Source organism: Mytilus edulis, chromosome 9 (genome assembly GCF_963676685.1).
Source record: "Mytilus edulis chromosome 9, xbMytEdul2.2, whole genome shotgun sequence".
In the NCBI taxonomy this organism is placed as follows: domain Eukaryota; kingdom Metazoa; phylum Mollusca; class Bivalvia; order Mytilida; family Mytilidae; genus Mytilus; species Mytilus edulis.
The window spans coordinates 2,914,349-2,936,247 of record NC_092352.1 but is presented as its reverse complement, the minus strand read 5'-3'; the positions used below and the strand labels follow the sequence as shown (position 1 = coordinate 2,936,247).

At 33.5% G+C, this 21,899-nt stretch overlaps 2 protein-coding genes across 2 annotated transcripts in view; one reads left to right on the top strand and one right to left on the bottom strand.

Moving 5' to 3' along the window:
- LOC139487492 (leucine-rich repeat serine/threonine-protein kinase 1-like) overlaps positions 1-21,899 on the bottom strand; it is a 203,550-nt gene that overhangs the window by 82,279 nt on the left and 99,372 nt on the right. The window lies entirely within an intron of this gene.
- On the top strand, positions 1,503-20,653 carry LOC139489388 (uncharacterized). Its single transcript, XM_071275701.1, has 10 exons — positions 1,503-1,590; positions 3,387-3,397; positions 4,545-4,677; positions 5,634-5,651; positions 6,713-6,849; positions 7,262-7,394; positions 8,334-8,351; positions 9,723-9,859; positions 10,275-10,407; positions 20,619-20,653. The coding sequence occupies exons 1-10, from the start codon at positions 1,503-1,505 to the stop codon at positions 20,651-20,653; spliced, it is 843 nt and encodes a 280-aa protein (XP_071131802.1).

Here is a 21,899-nt window from a genome sequence, read left to right as displayed (position 1 = left end):
ATTTCAAAATAAGTGGAATTTTTAACTTGTTCTATTAAAGTCATATGAAATAAGTGACCGGTGAAAGAAAACTAATCCACCCAATGCATACATATATCATAAACTTCTTCTGTGTACGATTTTATCTTTTTTTTTCGCATAAATTTCGTATAATCGTAAAAGAAATATTTCAATTGGTAAGTGTTGTTGAGAAAATATGGCAAGTTATTAATGGTCGTGTTTTGAAGCAGAGGTTAAACGATTGTAAACAATCAACAAACGGAAGCAGGGATATTCATGTATGCACGTGTATAGCAGGTACAATAAGATATAGTTTATCTTGACAGAGCGATGTTTACGTTTGGTTTTCCATTCGCACTTGCGTATTGCGATCACCGGATTTTTCGAGAAAGGTCAACCTGAGTACGGAAAACACGAAGGCGAATTGATTCCTTGAAGCAAGCAATTAAAAAAGAATACACTGCTTCTAAATTTTCACAACTTATAAATGTTGTCCAGAAAAAAAGTATATGTACATAAGTTCTATAATAAAAACTAGCAATTTAGTTATAAAAACATATGCATAATGTTTAATTAATTTGATGTTTCATATGAATTTAAATGTATTCTTCTCAATGTTATCGCTTCGGGCTGTTTTACTCGTGTAAGTACTATTTTTGTAGTAAGTAAAAATCTCATCAACGGTACTTATCCTTTAATTTCAATGAATACACCAGACACGAACTCCTGAATGTCAAACAAAAAACAAGGTACACACATTTACAGAATATTTGTCCCTTACTCAAGGCCTGCAGGATTTTATCCCAGGAATAGATTACCTTAGCCGTATTTGGAACAACTTTTTGGAATGCTCTTTAACTTTGTACTTGTTTAACTTTATAACTATTTTGATCTGAGCGTCACTGATAAATCTTATCTAGACGAAGCGCGCGTCTGGTGTATTAAATTATAATCCTGGTACCTTTAATAACTATTTACACCACTGTGTTGATGCCATTGATGGTGGAGGTTTCGTCCCCGAGGGTATCACCAGTCCAGTAGTCAGTGATACGGTACTTTTTGTCCGCAATTCGCTTTTTGTCCGCTTTTGCTTTTTGTCCGATAATTTTGCTTTTTGTCCGACACTTTTGCTTTTTGTCCGTTGCTTTTTGTCCGTTTTGCTTTTTGTCCGATTATTTTGCTTTTTGTCCGACACTTTTGCTTTTTGTCCGACACTTTTGCTTTTTGTCCGTTGCTTTTTGTCCGTTTTGCTTTTTGTCCGATTATTTTGCTTTTTGTCCGACACTTATGCTTTTTTGGCCAGTGAATCTAATGGCGAATGGTCACTATGTCTAATGGCGAATGGTCACTATGTCCAATGGCAAATGGCCCGTGAATCTGATGGCAAATGGTTACCATGTCTAATGGCGAATTGCCAGTGAATCTTATGGCAAAATGTCACTATGTCTAATGGCAATTGGTCACCAAGTCTTGTGGCAAATGGTCAGTGGACCTAATGGCAAATGGTCAGTGGATCTAATGGAGAATGGTCACTATGTCTAATGGCAAATGGTCACTATGTCCAATGGCAAATGGCCCGTGAATCAGATGGTAAATGGTCACCATGTCTAATGGCGAATTGCCAGTGAACTAATGGCAAATGGTCACTATGTCTAATGGCAAATGGCCAGTGAATCTAATTACAAATGGTCACTCGTGCATTAACTTTTTTTTTGCCACACAAAACTGTTTTTAAAAAGCATTCTACATCTGAACTAGTAGAATTCGCTTAATTATGATTTGACGAAAGGTTTATTTTTTGTATTCAAAGTATGGTGGGCAAGGAAATTATTTATTAGCTTAAAAAAAATTAATCCGTGCTATACATTAACTTGTAATTTTGATCAAGTAGGCCATAGATCTCTAGCTTACGTTTTCACCTAGTGCAGATAAAAGTATTGCCGCAGAATATTTTTAATTAACTGTAACGGTTGGGTTGGGTGGGGTATCCGACCTCAACTTTAGACCTACTTTAGAAAAAAAAACCACTAAGCATAACAACACCCTGTATTTTTTCTACTGTAGTCCTCAGCTACCTACCTTCCCTTTGCACCTAGTGCGGACAAATTTTATTACATTTTCGGTAAGGGTGGGGCTGGGTGTCCGACCCCAACTTTGGACCTATATTAAAAAAAAAAAAGCTGAACAGCAACCTTGATTTTTTTCTCCAGTAGACATCAGCTATCCAACCCCCCTTTACACATTGTGTGGACAAAAGTATTGCCGTAGAAATTTGTTTATTAACTTTTCTGTAATGATGGGGTAGGGTGGGTAGCTGAGGTCAACTTGAAAAAAATAATACAGGGACTCCAATGTGGTTTTATGCAGAACAACTACCGGAAATCTATGGTAGTTTGCAAAATAATAGTCGTTTTTATAATGTGATATGTAATATGTTGTCAAATAATGAAAGCTCGCATCTTAATTAATATACATAGAAATAAAGAGAAACCGTATGATAACCAATAAAATCTCCCAGAGACAAACTAACGTTCATTAAGGCAACTAGTATGATGGTCTGGATTCGGGGTTCTTAATTTCTGTATTCTTTGATATTTTAGGCCATATTTCTCTATTCTTTATACTTTTTTATCCTCTTCTCGTTATATTTTATAACACCAATATTCTCGCTATTCTATTTATTTCTTGGTCCATTATTTATATTTTTGTCCACTATTCCCAATTCCATAATCCCCCATGAACGCCCTAGCTCTAGTTAAAGTCACCATATAGCCTTCACAAATAAGCAAAACTTATACCGAATAGGCTCCGAATGACAAAATAATTGAATGCTTATCCCAGTTTGAATTGTGAAATTGCGGAAATTTGTTTTTTTATCTATTGATCAAGCAAAATTGTTCGTAAAATACTGGCAGATGCATAGGCGGATCCAGGGAGGGGGGTCTGCGGGCCCCCTTTTCGTGGGAAAAATTTGGTTGATTATATAGGGAATCATTAAAGCATGACTGGAGTGCCCCCCCTTTTAGGTCAGTCAGCGGCCCCCCCTTAGAAAAAGTTCTGGATCCGCCACTGAGATGGACCTTGGTCGTCAATTCTAATAATCTTAGATCAACCTTTCTAAACTTAAAAGTAAAGTTCACGCACCCTTATTGTTCAGATTATTAAAGATTTTTGCATTCGTCGACATTTTCTTCGATTAAAGTAGTATTAATCTGACAACCGCTGTGCATGTATACTTTAACGACCGGGCTAGTTTTTTTGTCAGTGTTAATGTGATGTTGTCATCAATCTATCTATTTGTACCATCTTTATATAATATTATATTGTACAATTTAAATTTGTGATAAGTTTAATATTTAAATATAATAATGTATTCTTTATCAAAGATATAAACAAGGTAATTTGAAAGTCTTTGATTACTTTATAACCGTAGTTCAATTCAGAAGTCATGCGGAATATTTTGTCTACATTATGTTGAAAGAACACCGTGGTGTTAACATTGGCAATATATTTACTACCAATGACTGTGAAACAACAAAGGAAAACATTTTTTTAATTCAAACCGAGATATAATTAAAATTAAAAACAAAACTCTTCTTTAGAAAAATCAAAAACAAAAAACGGAAACACTTTTGATTTTCATTTTGGTTTTCGAGAAATGAAAAACGAAAAATGAAAATACTGCCGTTTTTTTTGTTTTTTTGTTTTTGATATTTCAAAATGAAAAACGAATGGACACAAATATACACGGACCGTCCTAGGGGTAATATCAATCTTAAGCCTGAGGAGCGTTTCTTACAAATAATTACCAAAACAAAACGTTTTCGGAGTCGTAGATTTCATTCCTTAGACTTTTAATTGCTCCATCGTATTTGATTATCGTACAATAAAACGATGATTTTCTTTGACATTTTACACATTAATGAAACATGAAACCTAGCATAATTTATCTTGAAAATATTCAATCTATAGGTTTTTTTTCCATTTATCAAAGAATCAGGATATATTGGTTGTTATCAGGATGACAGCACTAGAATATTACATAACGAGGTACTGAAAGACAAAGGTATGACAGTTCAAAAATGCAAACAGTTTTGTGGTAAAAAAAGGATTCAAGTTTGCAGGTGTTGAGGTAAGTCATTGATAGGTCAGGAGTTTGTGTTCATGAATTTATAAAAAAAGTTTGATTATAGTAGTTTTTGAAATGTGCTTCACATCACTCTTCACCGAAACATTTATTTTAGTCAACCCTAGTTTTTAATAAATATATTACATTTTTCAAAACTTGTGTCCCAGGGGTAATATCAATCTTAAGCCTGAGGGGCGGTTCTTACAAATAATTACCAAAACAAAACGTTTTCGGAGTCGTAGATTTTATTCCTTAGACTTTTAATTGCTCGATCGTATTTGAACCATAAGAAGGACATATGACATATATACTTTATTACTCTGAGATAGTCAAATACCTTGCATTACCTTGTATTTGATTAGATTATGTTAATACAAAGGTGATACTTATAATAAAAAGAATAATAATTTTATAGTATGGATACGAATGCTTTTGTGGAAATGATTTACGAAAAGACAGAAAAAGAAAAGAAAGTGATTGTAAAACGCCATGCTCAGGCAATAAATGTCAGACATGTGGTGGTCCATGGAGGATCTCTATTTATACAGGTAAGAGGTTGTTTGTATATATTTCCCCTTCCTCTACACCGATCACTATATAATGAGACGGTGATCTTTATTTAATTGGCACGTTGAGATACACGAATGAGATATTCCTTGTTCATTTTATTTCTAATTTGATTCAAGGAAAATGAACTAAAATTTATCTGTAACACTTCTTTTTTCAATCATTGTATATAGCTGAGTTCCACATAAAGAGAAATTAGCATCATTGGAGTTCTTAATCTTCTCAACATTTGGGTTTGGTAGTATATAAAAAGATGCCTTAGGGTTGGACTAGTAAGAATTTTAATCACAGATTTTTTCTCAAATAACTGTTATTTGTTTTGACTCTGAGCTAAAAAGAGATTTTATTTGATGCAGCCTATCACTGATGAGTCTTTTGTAGACGAAACGCGCGTCTGGCGTTAATTTAAATTTCAATCCTGGTTTCTATGATGAGTTTATTATCAACATAGTTTACGTTCGTACGTTTTGTCAGATCAATATAGAAATTTTTTCCAAATAGCATTAAAATATATGTATCCCATAATATAATAATACTTGCATATATATTGTGTGTGTTAAGCAGAATATCGAGGTGACGGAGTAAAATCTTGTTAAAAAGACAAACTTTAGTATTTTTATATTGTACACAAAGCAAAATATAACTTATAATTAAATCAAGATTTAATTTAGTGTAAAGACGTCATAAAAAGTCTGCAAAAAAGATGACCTTATGCAATGCCAAACTATAAGTATCCTCGTCATTGTGAGCGAAACAATAGTTCTAATAATCCATGTTTTATTTATCTTGTTATTATTCAAACCATTACGATATAAAGTTGACTTTTGATACAGGGAAACAAACTTTTTACTACATGTTTGTTGGTTAAAACCTTAGTTACATATCAGAATGTATAAAATAAATTAAAATGAAGTGTATTTATTTTTTCTATACAAAGCACCAGAGGATGTTGATGGCGAGTATGTTCTCTAAATTAAATGCAAATAAAAACAGACAATACCATGGCCAAAAATAACAAGAAATATAACCTATAATTCAATAATTGTTCATTTTGCAAAGATGACATCGTGAAATTCGAAAATAACCAAGCCCTTGCCAAGGAGAATGACTAAAATATTACTCCATCGTGACCTTTGGTACTCAGTATTGACCCAATGAACATCCAATTTAAATGTCACAATATCAAATCAAATTTTTTTTGAGGTAGCACTTTATCATATAACCTCCCGTTTAGTTGGATATGAAAATATCTCTTCATCCGTAAAATTAATAACAGGCCAAAAAACCATCAAAACAATGTAGTTAATTTAATATCACGTACTTTTCATTATAGAGGCCAAATGTGTTATTTTAATTACAATTAACCAAATGCAAGGACATTTTGCATATCTTTGTTCATTTTTATATGCAAGATGTCTGTATATATAAAAAAAATAAGAAGAAGTGGTATGATTGCCAATGAGACAACTCTCAAAAAGAGACCATAATGCGCAAAAATTGACGACTATAGTTCACCGTACGGCCTTCAACAATTAGTAAAACCAATATCGCATAGTCAGCGATGCGGCATATATAAACGAGACAAATATCCGCAATAGACCAATTGGGGTAGATGTAAGCAGCTATATGTTCTCGTTCGACCTTGCAAAAACAATGTGTAAAACCCATACCATAAAGTAAGCTATAAAAGGCTTCGAAATTAATAAAATATGCTGCTGTCCAAGAGATAATGTCTTATAAATATTTGAAGAACATCATTTAGTAAATTTTTTAATATCTTTTGATTTTCAAACTCAAGGACCCCAAAACTGGCATTATAATACTTCTGCTTTGAAATTTCATCTGTTACGCGGACGATCAAGAAAACTTGTGTAACGTTGATCAACGATTATCGTACAATAAAACGATGATTTTCTTAAACAATCTTTGACATTTTACACATTAATGAAACTTGAAACCTAGCATAATTTATCTTGAAAATATTCAATCTATAGGTTTTTTTTCCATTTATTAAAGAATCAGGATATATTGGTTGTTATCAGGATGACAGCACTAGAATATTACATAACGAGGTACTGAAGTACAAAGGTATGACAGTTCAAAACTGCAAACAGTTTTGTGGTAAAAAAGGATTCAAGTTTGCAGGTGTTAAGGTAAGTCATTGATAGGTAAGGAGTTTGTGTTCATGAATTTATAAAATAAGGTTGATTATAGTAGTTTTTGAAATGTGCTTCACATCACTCTTCACCGAAACATTTATTTTAGTCAACCCTAGTTTTTAATAAATATGGTACATTTTTCAAAACTTGTGTCCCAGGGGTAATATCAATCTTAAGCCTGAGGGGCGGTTCTTACAAATAATTACCAAAACAAAACGTTTTCGGAGTCGTAGATTTTATTCCTTAGACTTTTAATTGCTAGATCGTATTTGAACCATAAGAAGGACATATGACATATATACTTTATTACTCTGAGATAGGCAAATACCTTGCATTACTTTGTATTTGATTAGATTATGTTAATAAAAAGGTGATACTTATAATGAAAAGAATAATAGTTTTATAGTATGGATACGAATGCTTTTGTGGAAATGATTTACGAAAAGACAGAAAAAGAAAAGAAAGTGATTGTAAAACGCCATGCTCAGGCAATAAACGTCAGACATGTGGTGGTCCATTGAGGATCTCTATTTATACAGGTAAGAGGTTGTTTGTATATTTTTCCACTTCCTCTACACCGATTACTATATAATGAGATGGTGATCTTTATTTTATTGGCACGTTGAGATACACGAATGAGATATTCCTTCTTCATTTTATTTCTAATTTGATTCAAAGAAAATGAACTAAAATTTATCTGTAACACTTCTTTTTTCAATCATTGTATATAGCTGAGTTCCACATATAGAGAAAATAACATCATTGATGTTCTTAATCTTCACAACATTTGGGTTTGGTAGTATATAAAGAGATGCCTTAGGGTTGGACTAGTCAGAATTTTAATCACAGATTATTTTCTCAAATAACTGTTATTTGTTTTGGCTATGAGCTAAATAGAGATTTTGTTTGAAGCAGCCTATAACTGATAAGTCTTTTGTAGACGAAACGCGCGTCTGGCGTAAATATCAAATTTCAATCCTGGTTTCTATGATGAGTTTATTATCAACATAGTTTACGTTCGCACGTTTTGTCAGATCAATATAGACATTTATTTCAAATTGCATTAAAATGTACGCATCCCATAATATAATAATACCTGTATATATATTACGTCTGTTAAGCAGAATATCGAGGTGACGGAGTAAAATCCTGTAAAAAAGACAAACGTTAGAATTTTGTATTGTACACAAAGCAAAATATAACTTATAATTAAATCATATTTCCAAGATTTAATTTAGTGTAAAGACGTCATAAAAAGTCTGCAAAAAAGATGACCTTGTGCAATGCCAAAGTATAAGTATCCTCCTCATTGTGAGATTAACAATATTTCTAATAACCCATGTTTTATATATCTTGTTATTATTCAAACCATTACGATATAACATTGACTTTTGATACAGGGAAACAAACTTTTTACTACATGTTTGTTGGTTAAACATTAGTTACATAAATATCAGAATTATTTTTTCTATACAAAGCACCAGAGGAAGTTGATGGTGAGTATGTTCTCTAAATTAAGTGCAAATAAAAAACAGACAATACCATGGCCAAAAATTACAAGAATCATAACCTATAATTCAAGAATTGTCCATTTTGCCAAGATGACATCGTGAAATTCGAAAATAACCAAGCCCTTGCCAAGGAGAATGAATAAAATATTACTCCATCGTGACCTTTGGTAGTCAGCATTGATTGACCCAATGAACATCCAATTAAAATGTAACAATATCAAATCAAATTATTTTTGAGGTAGCACTTTATCATATAACCTCCCGTGTAGTTGGATATGAAAATATCTCTTCATCCGTAAAATTAATAACAGGCCAAAAAACCATCAAAACAATGTAGTTAATTTAATATCACGTACTTTTCATTATAGAGGCCAAATGTGTTATTTTAATTACAATTAACCAAATGCAAGGACATTTTGCATATCTTTGTTCATTTTTTATATGCAAGATGTCTGTATATATAAAAAAATAAGAAGAAGTGGTATGATTGCCAATGAGACAACTCTCCAAAAGAGACCATAATGCGCAAAAATTGACGACTATAGTTCACCTTACGGCCTTCAACAATTAGTAAAACCAATATCGCATAGTCAGCGATACAAAAAGAAAAAAAAAACATAGAACAGGGTGACGGAGTTAGATCTTGTAAAAAAGGCAAACGTATGTTTATTTTTTTTTGTAGTTTTAAATGCCAACGTAGAAAAATACCTGCAACAAGACCAATATATAACCAATCAAAATCTTTATATTTTTTTCTTTTAACTTTTATTCAATAAATTTCTACTATAGAAATGCCCCAAAAGGCCGATAAACCTTATATGTATCATATAAGCAAGGAATCGAATCGAACACTAAACTATCAAACAAGCTAATAGATCAGCATAAATATCCAAATAAAAGATGCGGTATATATAAACGAGACAAATATCCGCAATAGACCAATTGGGGTAGATGTAAGCAGCTATATGTTCTCGTTCGACCTTGCAAAAACAATGTGTAAAACCCATACCATAAAGTAAGCTATAAAAAGCTTCGAAATTAATAAAATATGCTGGTGTCCAAGAGATAATGTCTTATAAATATTTGAAGAACATCATTTAGTAAATTTTTTAATATTTTTTGATTTTCAAACTCAAGGACCCCAAAACTGGCATTATAATACTTCTGCTTTGAAATTTCATCTGTTACGCGGACGATCAAGAAAACTTGTGTAACGTTGATCAACGATTATCGTACAATAAAACGATGATTTTCTTAAACAATCTTTGACATTTTACACATTAATGAAACTTGAAACCTAGCATAATTTATCTTGAAAATATTCAATCTATAGGTTTTTTTTCCCATTTATTAAAGAATCAAGATATATTGGTTGTTATCAGGATGACAGCACTAGAATATTACATAACGAGGTACTGAAAGACAAAGGTATGACAGTTCAAAACTGCAAACAGTTTTGTGGTAAAAAAGGATTCAAGTTTGCAGGTGTTAAGGTAAGTCATTGATAGGTCAGGAGTTTGTGTTCATGAATTTATAAAATAAGGTTGATTATAGTAGTTTTTGAAATGTGCTTCACATCACTCTTCACCGAAACATTTATTTTAGTCAACCCTAGTTTTTAATAAATATGGTACATTTTTCAAAACTTGTGTCCCAGGGGTAATATCAATCTTAAGCCTGAGGGGCGGTTCTTACAAATAATTACCAAAACAAAACGTTTTCGGAGTCGTAGATTTTATTCCTTAGACTTTTAATTGCTAGATCGTATTTGAACCATAAGAAGGACATATGACATATATTATACTTTATTACTCTGAGATAGGCAAATACCTTGCATTACTTTGTATTTGATTAGATTATGTTAATAAAAAGGTGTTACTTATAATGAAAAGAATAATAATTTTATAGTATGGATACGAATGCTTTTGTGGAAATGATTTACGAAAAGACAGAAAAAGAAAAGAAAGTGATTGTAAAACGCCATGCTCAGGCAATAAACGTCAGACATGTGGTGGTCCATTGAGGATCTCTATTTATACAGGTAAGAGGTTGTTTGTATATTTTTCCACTTCCTCTACACCGATTACTATATAATGAGATGGTGATCTTTATTTTATTGGCACGTTGAGATACACGAATGAGATATTCCTTGTTCATTTTATTTCTAATTTGATTCAAGGAAAATGAACTAAAATTTATCTGTAACACTTCTTTTTTCAATCATTGTATATAGCTGAGTTCCACATAAAGAGAAATTAGCATCATTGGAGTTCTTAATATCCTCAACATTTGGGTTTGGTAGTATATAAAAAGATGCCTTAGGGTTGGACTAGTAAGAATTTTAATCACAGATTTTTTCTCAAATAACTGTTATTTGTTTTGACTCTGAGCTAAAAAGAGATTTTATTTGATGCAGCCTATCTTTGATGAGTCTTTTGTAGACGAAACGCGCGTCTGGCGTAAATATCAAATTTCAATCCTGGTTTCTATGATGAGTTTATTATCAACATAGTTTACGTTCGCACGTTTTGTCAGATCAATATATACATTTATTTCAAATTGCATTAAAATGTACGCATCCCATAATATAATAATACCTGTATATATATTGCGTCTGTTTAGCAGAATATCGAGGTGACGGAGTAAAATCTTGTAAAAGAGACAAACGTTAGAATTTTGTATTGTACACAAAGCAAAATATAACTTATAATTAAATCATATTTCCAAGATTTAATTTAGTGTAAAGACGTCATAAAAACTCTGCAAAAAAGATGACCTTGTGCAATGCCAAAGTATAAGTATCCTCCTCATTGTGAGATTAACAATATTTCTAATAACCCATGTTTTATTTATCTTGTTATTATTCAAACCATTACGATATAAAATTGACTTTTGATACAGGGAAACAAACTTTTTACTACATGTTTGTTGGTTAAAACATTAGTTACATAAATATCAGAATGTATAAAATAAATTAAAATAAAGTGTATTTATTTTTTCTATACAAAGCACCAGAGGAAGTTGATGGTGAGTATGTTCTCTAAATTAAGTGCAAATAAAAACAGACAATACCATGGCCAAAAATTACAAGAATCATAACCTTTAATTCAAGAATTGTCCATTTTGCCAAGATGACATCGTGAAATTCGAAAATAACCAAGCCCTTGCCAAGGAGAATGAATAAAATATTACTCAATCGTGACCTTTGGTAGTCAGCATTGATTGACCCAATGAACATCCAATTTAAATGTACCAATATCAAATCAAATTATTTTTGAGGTAGCACTTTATCATATAACCTCCCGTGTAGTTGGATATGAAAATATCTCTTCATCCGTAAAATTAATAACAGGCCAAAAAACCATCAAAACAATGTAGTTAATTTAATATCACGTACTTTTCATTATAGAGGCCAAATGTGTTATTTTAATTACAATTAACCAAATGCAAGGACATTTTGCATATCTTTGTTCATTTTTTATATGCAAGATGTCTGTATATATAAAAAAATAAGAAGAAGTGGTATGATTGCCAATGAGACAACTCTCCAAAAGAGACCATAATGCGCAAAAATTGACGACTATAGTTCACCGTACGGCCTTCAACAATTAGTAAAACCAATACCGCATAGTCAGCGATACAAAAAGAAAAAAAAACATAGAACAGGGTGACGGAGTTAGATCTTGTAAAAAAGGCAAACGTATGTTTATTTTTTTTTGTAGTTTTAAATGCCAACGTAGAAAAATACCTGCAACAAGACCAATATATAACCAATCAAAATCTTTATGTTTTTTTCTTTTAACTTTTATTCAATAAATTTCTACTATAGAAATGCTCCAAAACGCCGATAAACCTTATATGTATCATATAAGCAAGGAATCGAATCGAACACTAAACTATCAAACAAGCTAATAGATCAGCATAAATATCCAAATAAAAGATGCGGTATATATAATGGACGTCAAGTTGGTTACCTATTCCCTATTCCCTATTCGTTACCTATTCCCTATTTCCTATTCGTTACCTATTCGTTACCTATTCCCTATTCCCTATTCGTTACCTATTCGTTACTTATTCGATTTTTAATATCCTTCCCCCTTTTTAATTAATTCTCCCAAACAAAGTTTGGAGACTTATTGTTTTTGCTCAGTTCTTATTATTTTTATTATGTCACCCGATCGACAATGTCGGGTGACATATTGCTTTTCCTCTGTTTCTTTTTCTGTATTATTATTATTATACTTCCACCTAATTTTGTTCGCCCGCTTTCTCAGAGCCAAAAGTACCAATCCGAATGATGGTGCACTATAACAAGGAACCCTGACTCTCCAGAGTCTGTGCAACTTTGGAACTAGAAAATGGCTGCCATCACCATGGAAACGGAAAAATGGTGAAAAAATATAATTTTGGAGTTCCTTGAATTATTTGAGAATGCTTCAGCTTAAAATCTTTAGATTTTAATACAATGTAGGTGCCCACTATATACTGGTTTTGGATGATTTTGGCACATTTTGGAACTGCTATGTTGCCATGGAAACTACACCAAAATTTTCAAAAATATGGAAATGCTCCAATTTTTTTGAAACTTTAGCATAACGATGAGCAACTTTGGTAGATGTCGAATTTGGCGTTGGAATTTCCAAAATGTCTGTCGTTTCCATGGAAACAATGCAAAAAGGTCAAAAATTCTCAAAATGGTTTTAACTTAATGAAATTTGATATTATTGGTAACTGACAAGTTAAGATGAGACTTTTGACTTTGAAATTTTCAAAATGGCTGCCGTTGCCATGGAAACGGTATAAAATGCTCTGAATATACTGAAAATTTACAAAAAGATGAATAGCCATGCATATTTGTGCATTTACTGTTAAACAAGTTTGAAATGGCTGCCGCTTAGTGGCAATAGGGGGAAGGGTGACATCCGCTATTGCTTGCAATGGCAATTCTAGTTATTCTTCTTCTTCCTCTTCTTCCTCTTCTTCTTCCGCCACTTTAAAAATGAACTTGTCCGCAGCATTTCTCCAAAACTACTTGTCAGATTTACTTAGGGTTTCATAAAATGTTAGACTAATATGTCTAGGTGAGCCATCAATCGTTCATTTGTGCATTGGGGTCTATTAAGGGGTATTTGGGGGGGGGGGGGGGGGGGCAGAAAGAAGGGAGGGGTTTACTATAGAACCCTATGGGATTTTATTTTCTAAAATTTTCAAATGAATATAACTTGAAAACTGTAAGTGATAGATACATGCAGTCTTCAGAAATGATTAAAGGACAATACATCAAATCACATGAAATATAGGGGAGTCCCTGGGGATCATCCCTACCCCTTTCAATTCGAGAATATGCTTTTAACTTGTAAACGGTCCAGATCCCCACCCCTAAACCATATATGTTCTTGTATGGGACAATAAAACTAATCAAATGAAATTAAATAAAAGTTCCTGGGGTCACCCCCACCCCGTTTAATTTGAGAATGTACTGTTATCTTGTAAACGGTCCAGATCCCCACCCCTAAACCATATATATTCTTGAATAGGACTATAAAACAAATCAAATGAAATTAAATGGAAGTCCCCGGGGGTCATCCCCAACCCGTTCAATTTTAGAATGTGCTATTATCTTGTAAACGGTCCAGATCCCCACCCCTAAACCATATATATTCTTGTAGGGGACAACAAAACTAATCAAATGAAATTAAATGGAAGTTCCTGGGGGTCACCCCCACCCCGTCCAATTTGAGAATGTACTATTATCTTGTAAATGGTCCAGATCCCCACCCCTAAACCATATATTTTCTTGTAGGGGACAATAAAACAAATGAAATGAAATAAAAGGAAAGTCCCTAGGGGGTCACCCCACCCCCTCTTGTTTGAAAACTTATAAACGGTCAACATCCCCACCCCTAAACTATATATATTCTTGTAAGGGACAAAAAAACTAATCAAATGAAATTAAATGGAAGTTCCTGGGGGTCACCCCACCCCGTTCAATTTGAGAATGTACTATTATCTTGTAAACGGTCCAGATCCCCACCCCTAAACCATATATATTCTTGAATAGGACGATAAAACAAATCAAATGAAATTAAATGGAAGTCCCCGGGGGTCATCCCCAACCAGTTCAATTTTAGAATGTGCTATTATCTTGTAAACGGTCCAGGTCCCCACCCCTAAACCATATATATTCTTGTAGGGGACAATAAAACTAATCAAATGAAATTGAATGGAAGTTCCTGGGGGTCACCCCCACCCTGTCCAATTTGAGAGTGTACTATTATCTTGTAAATGGTCCAGATCCCCACCCCTATACCATATATTTTCTTGTAGGGGACAATAAAACAAATGAAATGAAATAAAAGGAAAGTCCCTAGGGGGTCAGCCCACCCCCTCTTGTTTGAAAACTTGTAAACGGTCAACATCCCCACCCCTAAACAATATATATTCTTGTAAGGGACAATAAAACTAATCAAATGAAATTAAATGGAAGTTCCTTGGGGTCACCCCCACCCCGTTCAATTTGAGAATGTACTATTATCTTGTAAATGGTCCAGATCCCCACCCCTAAACCATATATGTTCTTGTAGGGGACAATAAAACAAATAAAATGAGATAAAAGGGAAGTCCTGAGGGAATCATCCCACCCCCTCTTGTTGAAAACTTGTAAACGGTCAACATCCCCACCCCTAAACCATATATATTCTTGTAGGGGACAATAAAACAAATAAAATGAAATGTAGGTAAAGTCCCTGGGGGTCACCACCACCCCCTCCTGTTTGAATACTTGTAAATGGTGGAGATCCCCACCAGTAAGCCATATATATTCTTGTATGGGACAAAAAATCAAATCAAATGAACATGGGACCATATGAATTGCGAGTTATGGGAGCTTTGTTTGGGAGACTTCGTAACAGCATCCTGTTACAATTACTTCTTATTGTTTATACTCTTATATCTGGTAATAGTTCTAAATTTGTTGAGGTAAAATGATCTTTTTTTGACCTATTTATATGTGTTTGTGCTCAACCGATCCTTTTACTTTATGTTCGATACTCATTTGTTCCTTATTTGATTTTTATACGTTCTACCTTTTAACTGCTTTATGTCCGTATGTTTGAAGATGGATCTTGGTTCGAAGGGATGAAATCACCGTGTTAGCCCGTGCATAAAAAAAAAGATCTGGTATGATTGCCAATGAGACAACAACCCACAATAGACCAAAATGAAACAGAAACTGTCAACTATAGGTCAATGTACGGCCTTCAACAATGAGCATAGCCCAAACCGTTTAGTCACCTATAAAAGGCCCAGATATGACAATTTCAAACAATTCAAACAACAAAACTAACGGCCGTATTTCATATATAAAAATATAAACGGAAAACAAATATGTAACACAAAAACAAACGATAACTACTTAATTTCAGGCTCTTGTCTAGCGACAGGCACATACTAACATAATGTGGTGGGGTTAAACATGTTAGCAGGGTGTACATCGTTTCAGAGCATGCTATTACCTTGTTTAATTCGTTCCATCACTCGCTTATAATTCGCTTATAATACGTGTATCATACGTTGCACCTTTTAAAACATGATTTTCAATTGTTTTCTTGTCTCTGGTGGTAGATTTGGGGTTCTTAGAGGTGATATAACTCTTTAAGCGCATATGTACCCGTTCCAGCGCTCGGATAATACCCTGTTACTTATTCGCTTTTAATGCGCGGGGTAAGTATACGTTGCACCTTGAAATAAATCGTTTTTTAATTGTGTTCATGTCTCTGGTGGTAAAAATGTGTTCTTAGAGATGAAATGACCCTATTAGAGCGCATGTACCCGTTCCAGCGCTCGGTTAATACCCTGTTACCTATTCGTTACCTATTCGTTACCTATTCACTTATAATACGTTTGTTGTACGTTGCACCTTTTAGAAAAGGATTTTCAATTGTGTTCATGTCTCTGGTGGTAACAATGTGTTCTTAGAGATGAAATGACCCTATTAGCGCACATGTACCCGTTTCAGCGCACGGTTAATACCCTGTTACCTATTCGTTACCTATTCGGTACCTATTCACTTATAATACATTTGTTGTACGTTGCACCTTTTAGAAAAGGATTTTCAATTATGTTCATGTCTCTGGTGGCAACAATGTCTTCTCAGAGATAAAATGACTCTATTAGCGTGCTTGTACCCGTTCCAGCGCGCGGATAATACCCTGTTACTTATTCGTTCCTTATTCGCTTTTAATGCACGGGGTAAGTATACGTTGCACCTTGAAATAAATCGTTTTTTTAATTGTGTTCATGTCTCTGGTGGTAACAATATGTTCTTAGAGACGAAATGACCCTATTAGAGCGCATGTACCCGTTCCTGCGCTCGGTTAATATCCTGTTACCTATTCGTTACCTATTCACTTATAATACGTTTGTTGTACGTTGCACCTTTTAGAAAAGGATTTTCAATTGTGTCCATGTCTCTGGTGGTAACAATGTGTTCTTAAAGATGAAATGACCCTATTAGCGCGCATGTACCCGTTCCAGCGCTCGGTTAATACCCTGTTACCTATTCGTTACCTATTCGTTACCTATTCACTTATAATACATTTGTTGTACGTTGCACCTTTTAGAAAAGGATTTTCACTTGTGTTCATGTCTCTGGTGGTAACCATGTGTAGTTAGAGATGAAATGACCCTATTAACGTGCATGTACCCGTTCCAGCGCTCGGATAATACCCTGTTACCTATTCGTTACCTATTCGTTACCTATTCACTTATAATACGTTTGTTGTACGTTGCACCTTTTAGAAAACGATTTTCAATTGTGTCCATGTCTCTGGTGGCAACAATGTGTAATTCGAGATGAAATGACCCTATTAGCGCGCATGTACCCGTTCCAGCGCTCGGATAATACCCTGTTACCTATTCGTTACCTATTCACTTATAATACGTTTGTTGTACGTTGCACCTTTTAGAAAAGGATTTTCAATTGTGTCCATGTCTCTGGTACGTGGTAACAATGTGTTCTTAGAGATGAAATGACCCTATTAGCGCGTATTTACCCGTTCCAGCGCTCGGTTAATACCCTGTTACCTATTCGTTACCTATTCGTTACCTATTCACTTATAATACGTTTGTTGTACGTTGCACCTTTTAGAAAAGGATTTTCAATTGTGTTCATGTCTCTGGTGGTAACAATGTGTTCTTAGAGATGAAATGACCCTATTAGCGCGCATGTACCCGTTCCAGCGCTCGGTTAATACCCTGTTACCTATTCGTTACCTATTCGTTACTTATTCACTTATAATACATTTGTTGTACGTTGCACCTTTTAGAAAAGGATTTCCGCTTGTGTTCATGTCTCTGGTGGTAACAATGTGCAATTAAAGATGAAATGACCATATTAGCGTGCATGTACCCGTTCCAGCGCTCGGATACTACCCTCTTACTTATTCGTTCCTTATTCGCTTTTAATGCGCGGGGTAAGTATACGTTGCACCTTGAAATAAATCGTTTTTTAATTGTGTTCATGTCTCTGGTGGTAACAATATGTCGTTAAAGACGAAATGACCCTATTAGAGCGAATGTACCCGTTCCAGCGCTCGGTTAATACCCTGTTATCTATTCGTTACCTATTCACTTATAATACATTTGTTGTACGTTGCACCTTTTAGAAAAGGATTTTCAATTGTTTTCATGTCTCTGGTGGTAACAATGTCTTCTCAGAGATAAAATGACTCTATTAGCGTGCATGTACCCGTTCCAGGGCGCGGATATTACACTGTTACTTATTCGTTCCTTATTCGCTTTTAATGCGCGGGGTAAGTATACGTTGCATCTTGAAATAAATCGTTTTTTAATTGTGTTCATGTCTCTGGTGGTAACAATATGTTCTTAGAGATGAAATGACTCTATTAGCGCGCATGTACCCGTTCCAGCGCTCGGTTAATACCCTGTTACCTATTCGTTACCTATTCGTTACCTATTCACTTATAATACGTTTGTTGTACGTTGCACCTTTTAGAAAAGATTTTCACTTGTGTTCATGTCTCTGGTGGTAACAATGTGTTCTAAGAGATGAAATGACCCTATTAGCGTGCATGTACCCGTTCCAGGGCGCGGATAATACACTGTTACTTATTCGTTCCTTATTCGCTTTTAATGCGCGGGGTAAGTATACGTTGCATCTTGAAATAAATCGTTTTTTAATTGTGTTCATGTCTCTGGTGGTAACAATATGTTCTTAGAGATGAAATGACTCTATTAGCGCGCATGTACCCGTTCCAGCGCTCGGTTAATACCCTGTTACCTATTCGTTACCTATTCGTTACCTATTCACTTATAATACGTTTGTTGTACGTTGCACCTTTTAGAAAAGGATTTTCAATAGTGTTCATGTCTCTGGTGGTAACAATGTGTTCTTAGAGATGAAATGACCCTATTAGCGCGCATGTATCCGTTCCAGCGTTCGGTTAATACCCTGTTACCTATTCGTTACCTATTCGTTACTTATTCACTTATAATACATTTGTTGTACGTTGCACCTTTTAGAAAAGGATTTCCACTTGTGTTCATGTCTCTGGTGGTAACAATGTGTAATTAAAGATGAAATGACCCTATTAGCGTGCATGTACCCGTTCCAGCGCTCGGATACTACCCTCTTACTTATTCGTTCCTTATTCGCTTTTAATGCGCGGGGTAAGTATACGTTGCACCTTGAAATAAATCGTTTTTTAATTGTGTTCATGTCTCTGGTGGTAACAATATGTCGTTAGAGACGAAATGACCCTATTAGAGCGAATGTACCCGTTCCAGCGCTCGGTTAATACCCTGTTATCTATTCGTTACCTATTCACTTATAATACATTTGTTGTACGTTGCACCTTTTAGAAAAGGATTTTCAATTGTATTCATGTCTCTGGTGGTAACAATGTCTTCTCAGAGATGAAATGACTCTATTAGCGTGCATGTACCCGTTCCAGGGCGCGGATAATACACTGTTACTTATTCGTTCCTTATTCGCTTTTAATGCGCGGGGTAAGTATACGTTGCATCTTGAAATAAATCGTTTTTTAATTGTGTTCATGTCTCTGGTGGTAACAATATGTTCTTAGAGATGAAATGACTCTATTAGCGCGCATGTACCCGTTCCAGCGCTCGGTTCATACAGTACAGCCTGTGACTTCCTCTTAGTTATGTCCACCCTCTTGCATGGTCAACATCCAATGGTGAACATTTATTGGGGTATTCAATCTTGAGATGTTGGCCATTTATTGGGGGTCATAAATCATAGGCAGATTTTATCTAATTAGGTTACCTGTTAAAATCAATCAGGGTTGAAGTTTTCAGCTGGTATGTTTCATTAAAATTTACCTGTACAGGTAACTTGGGTTTCTTTTAAAATTGACATTTCAGCTTTTTTTGAAAATGTAGAATACATTTGTTTTTGTCTGTTAATTTATTATAATTTGTTTGACTTAAATTTTATTTAATTTTTTAATTTTTCATTGTTTTTTTTTATTTTTGTATGTTTTGTTTCTTATTCCTTTGATTTCTTCTTAGTAAGAATCTTGAGAAGAAATGGCAAAAAGTCAGAGCTAAAGTTATTGACTAGCATTTTAAATAAACAGACTTTTAATAATTGTTTTTTTTAAGTAAAAGGTTTATATAAATGTACATGATGTACATTGTATTCAATTGTTTGTTAACATTATTAAATGAGTTATTACTATTAATAATAACTTATAATCATGCAAGTGATATTTTAAATAAAAAAAATGAAAGTAATTAAACAATTTGTTTTCTTAACAAAATAATATGATTACTATCAATCCTTTTACAATACATTTTGATAACATCTAATGTTATTCAGGAAAACTACAAGTACCATTATTATATATGTTAAAAAAACTAATTTTGTTTATCATGTTTATCTAAATTTTCTTCAAATCTCAAAACAAGAGTTGTGCACAAACAATCACCGAAAAGACTTATTTTCCAAATGCCCACCTAGTTATCATCAAATTTTGATAAATGTTCATTAAAAATGCTTATCATAATGAAAGATGTTCTTATATATCTTAATAAATAAAGTAAATCTTAAGAAAAGATTTTTTTTAAAGAAAGTGTCTTGAAACTTATTAAATATGTTATCTTCAGTTTGGTTAATTTCTTTCAAAATTTGTCTCCAGAAAAAATAAAGTGCACTTCTAAAGATGGTGACACTTTAATGGTCTATTAATTAAATCATTTTTTTTTCAGTGTATTATATTGTCAATAGTGCTGGACTGGCATGATAAATGTTCTTGGTATACATTTACAAAGAATATTTCAATCAACCTAGGCCTTTTAGATAAAGTTAATAATTGCAGCGACTTAACCTCTAAAACATGGATCATGTTTAAAATATCATATGACAATAAAAATATTATCAAATTTTGCTGTAATGAATATTTTTAATACTTATAAATATTCTTTTCAATAAAGAAAAATGCATTGCCTAATTTGTATTTAGCATAATTCCTAAAGACACAATGTTGAATGCAGATCAGTCTATCTACAATAATAAACCATTTTGATATTAGAAAATCAATTTAAGAAACACCTTGTCAATAGAAAAAGGCAGGCATTGTAAATGTTTGCAGTATTTTTTGAAAATTATATTCATTTATTCTTCACTACCAAAAAATAGACTTAATATAAAAAATTACTTAAATTGATCAAAAATTATTTAAAAGGTATAATATATAATATCAAAACTAAAAGTCAGGAGACAATTATTTTTTTAATTTAGCTGTTTGTTCAACTAGTTTTATTATTTAATTTTTTTTGAATTTCTTGTCATAAACACAGTTGTTAAATTTGACAAACTGATACATGTGTATTTTACCTGAGACACCTGACCTGTAAGTTATATAATTTTAACACTTCAATGCATTCAAGATTTCCCTTTATCCATGACTAGTTTTTGTTTAATACCTTGTGTATTAAAAAAGCAACAGGGGGTATGATGATGAACATATAGGGCCACCATGGTGAACATATTTTTTATGGCCACCATTAATAAGATAAAGTCACAGGTAGTACTGTACCCTGTTACCTATTCGTTACCTATTCGTTACCTATTCACTTATAATACGTTTGTTGTACGTTGCACCTTTTAGAAAAGGATTTTCACTTGTGTTCATGTCTCTGGTGGTAACAATGTGTAATTAGAGATGAAATGACTCTATTAGCGTGCATGTACCCGTTCCAGCGTTCGGATAATACCCTGTTACCTATTCGTTACCTATTCGTTACCTATTCACTTATAATACGTTTGTTGTACGTTGCACCTTTTAGAAAAGGATTTTCAATTGTGTCCATGTCTCTGGTGGTAACAATGTGTAATTAGAGATGAAATGACCCTGTAAGCGTGCATGTACCCGTTCCAGTGCTCGGATAATACCCTGTTACCTATTCGTTACCTATTCGTTACCTATTCACTTATAATACATTTGTTGTACGTTGCACCTTTTAGAAAAGGATTTTCAATTGTGTCCA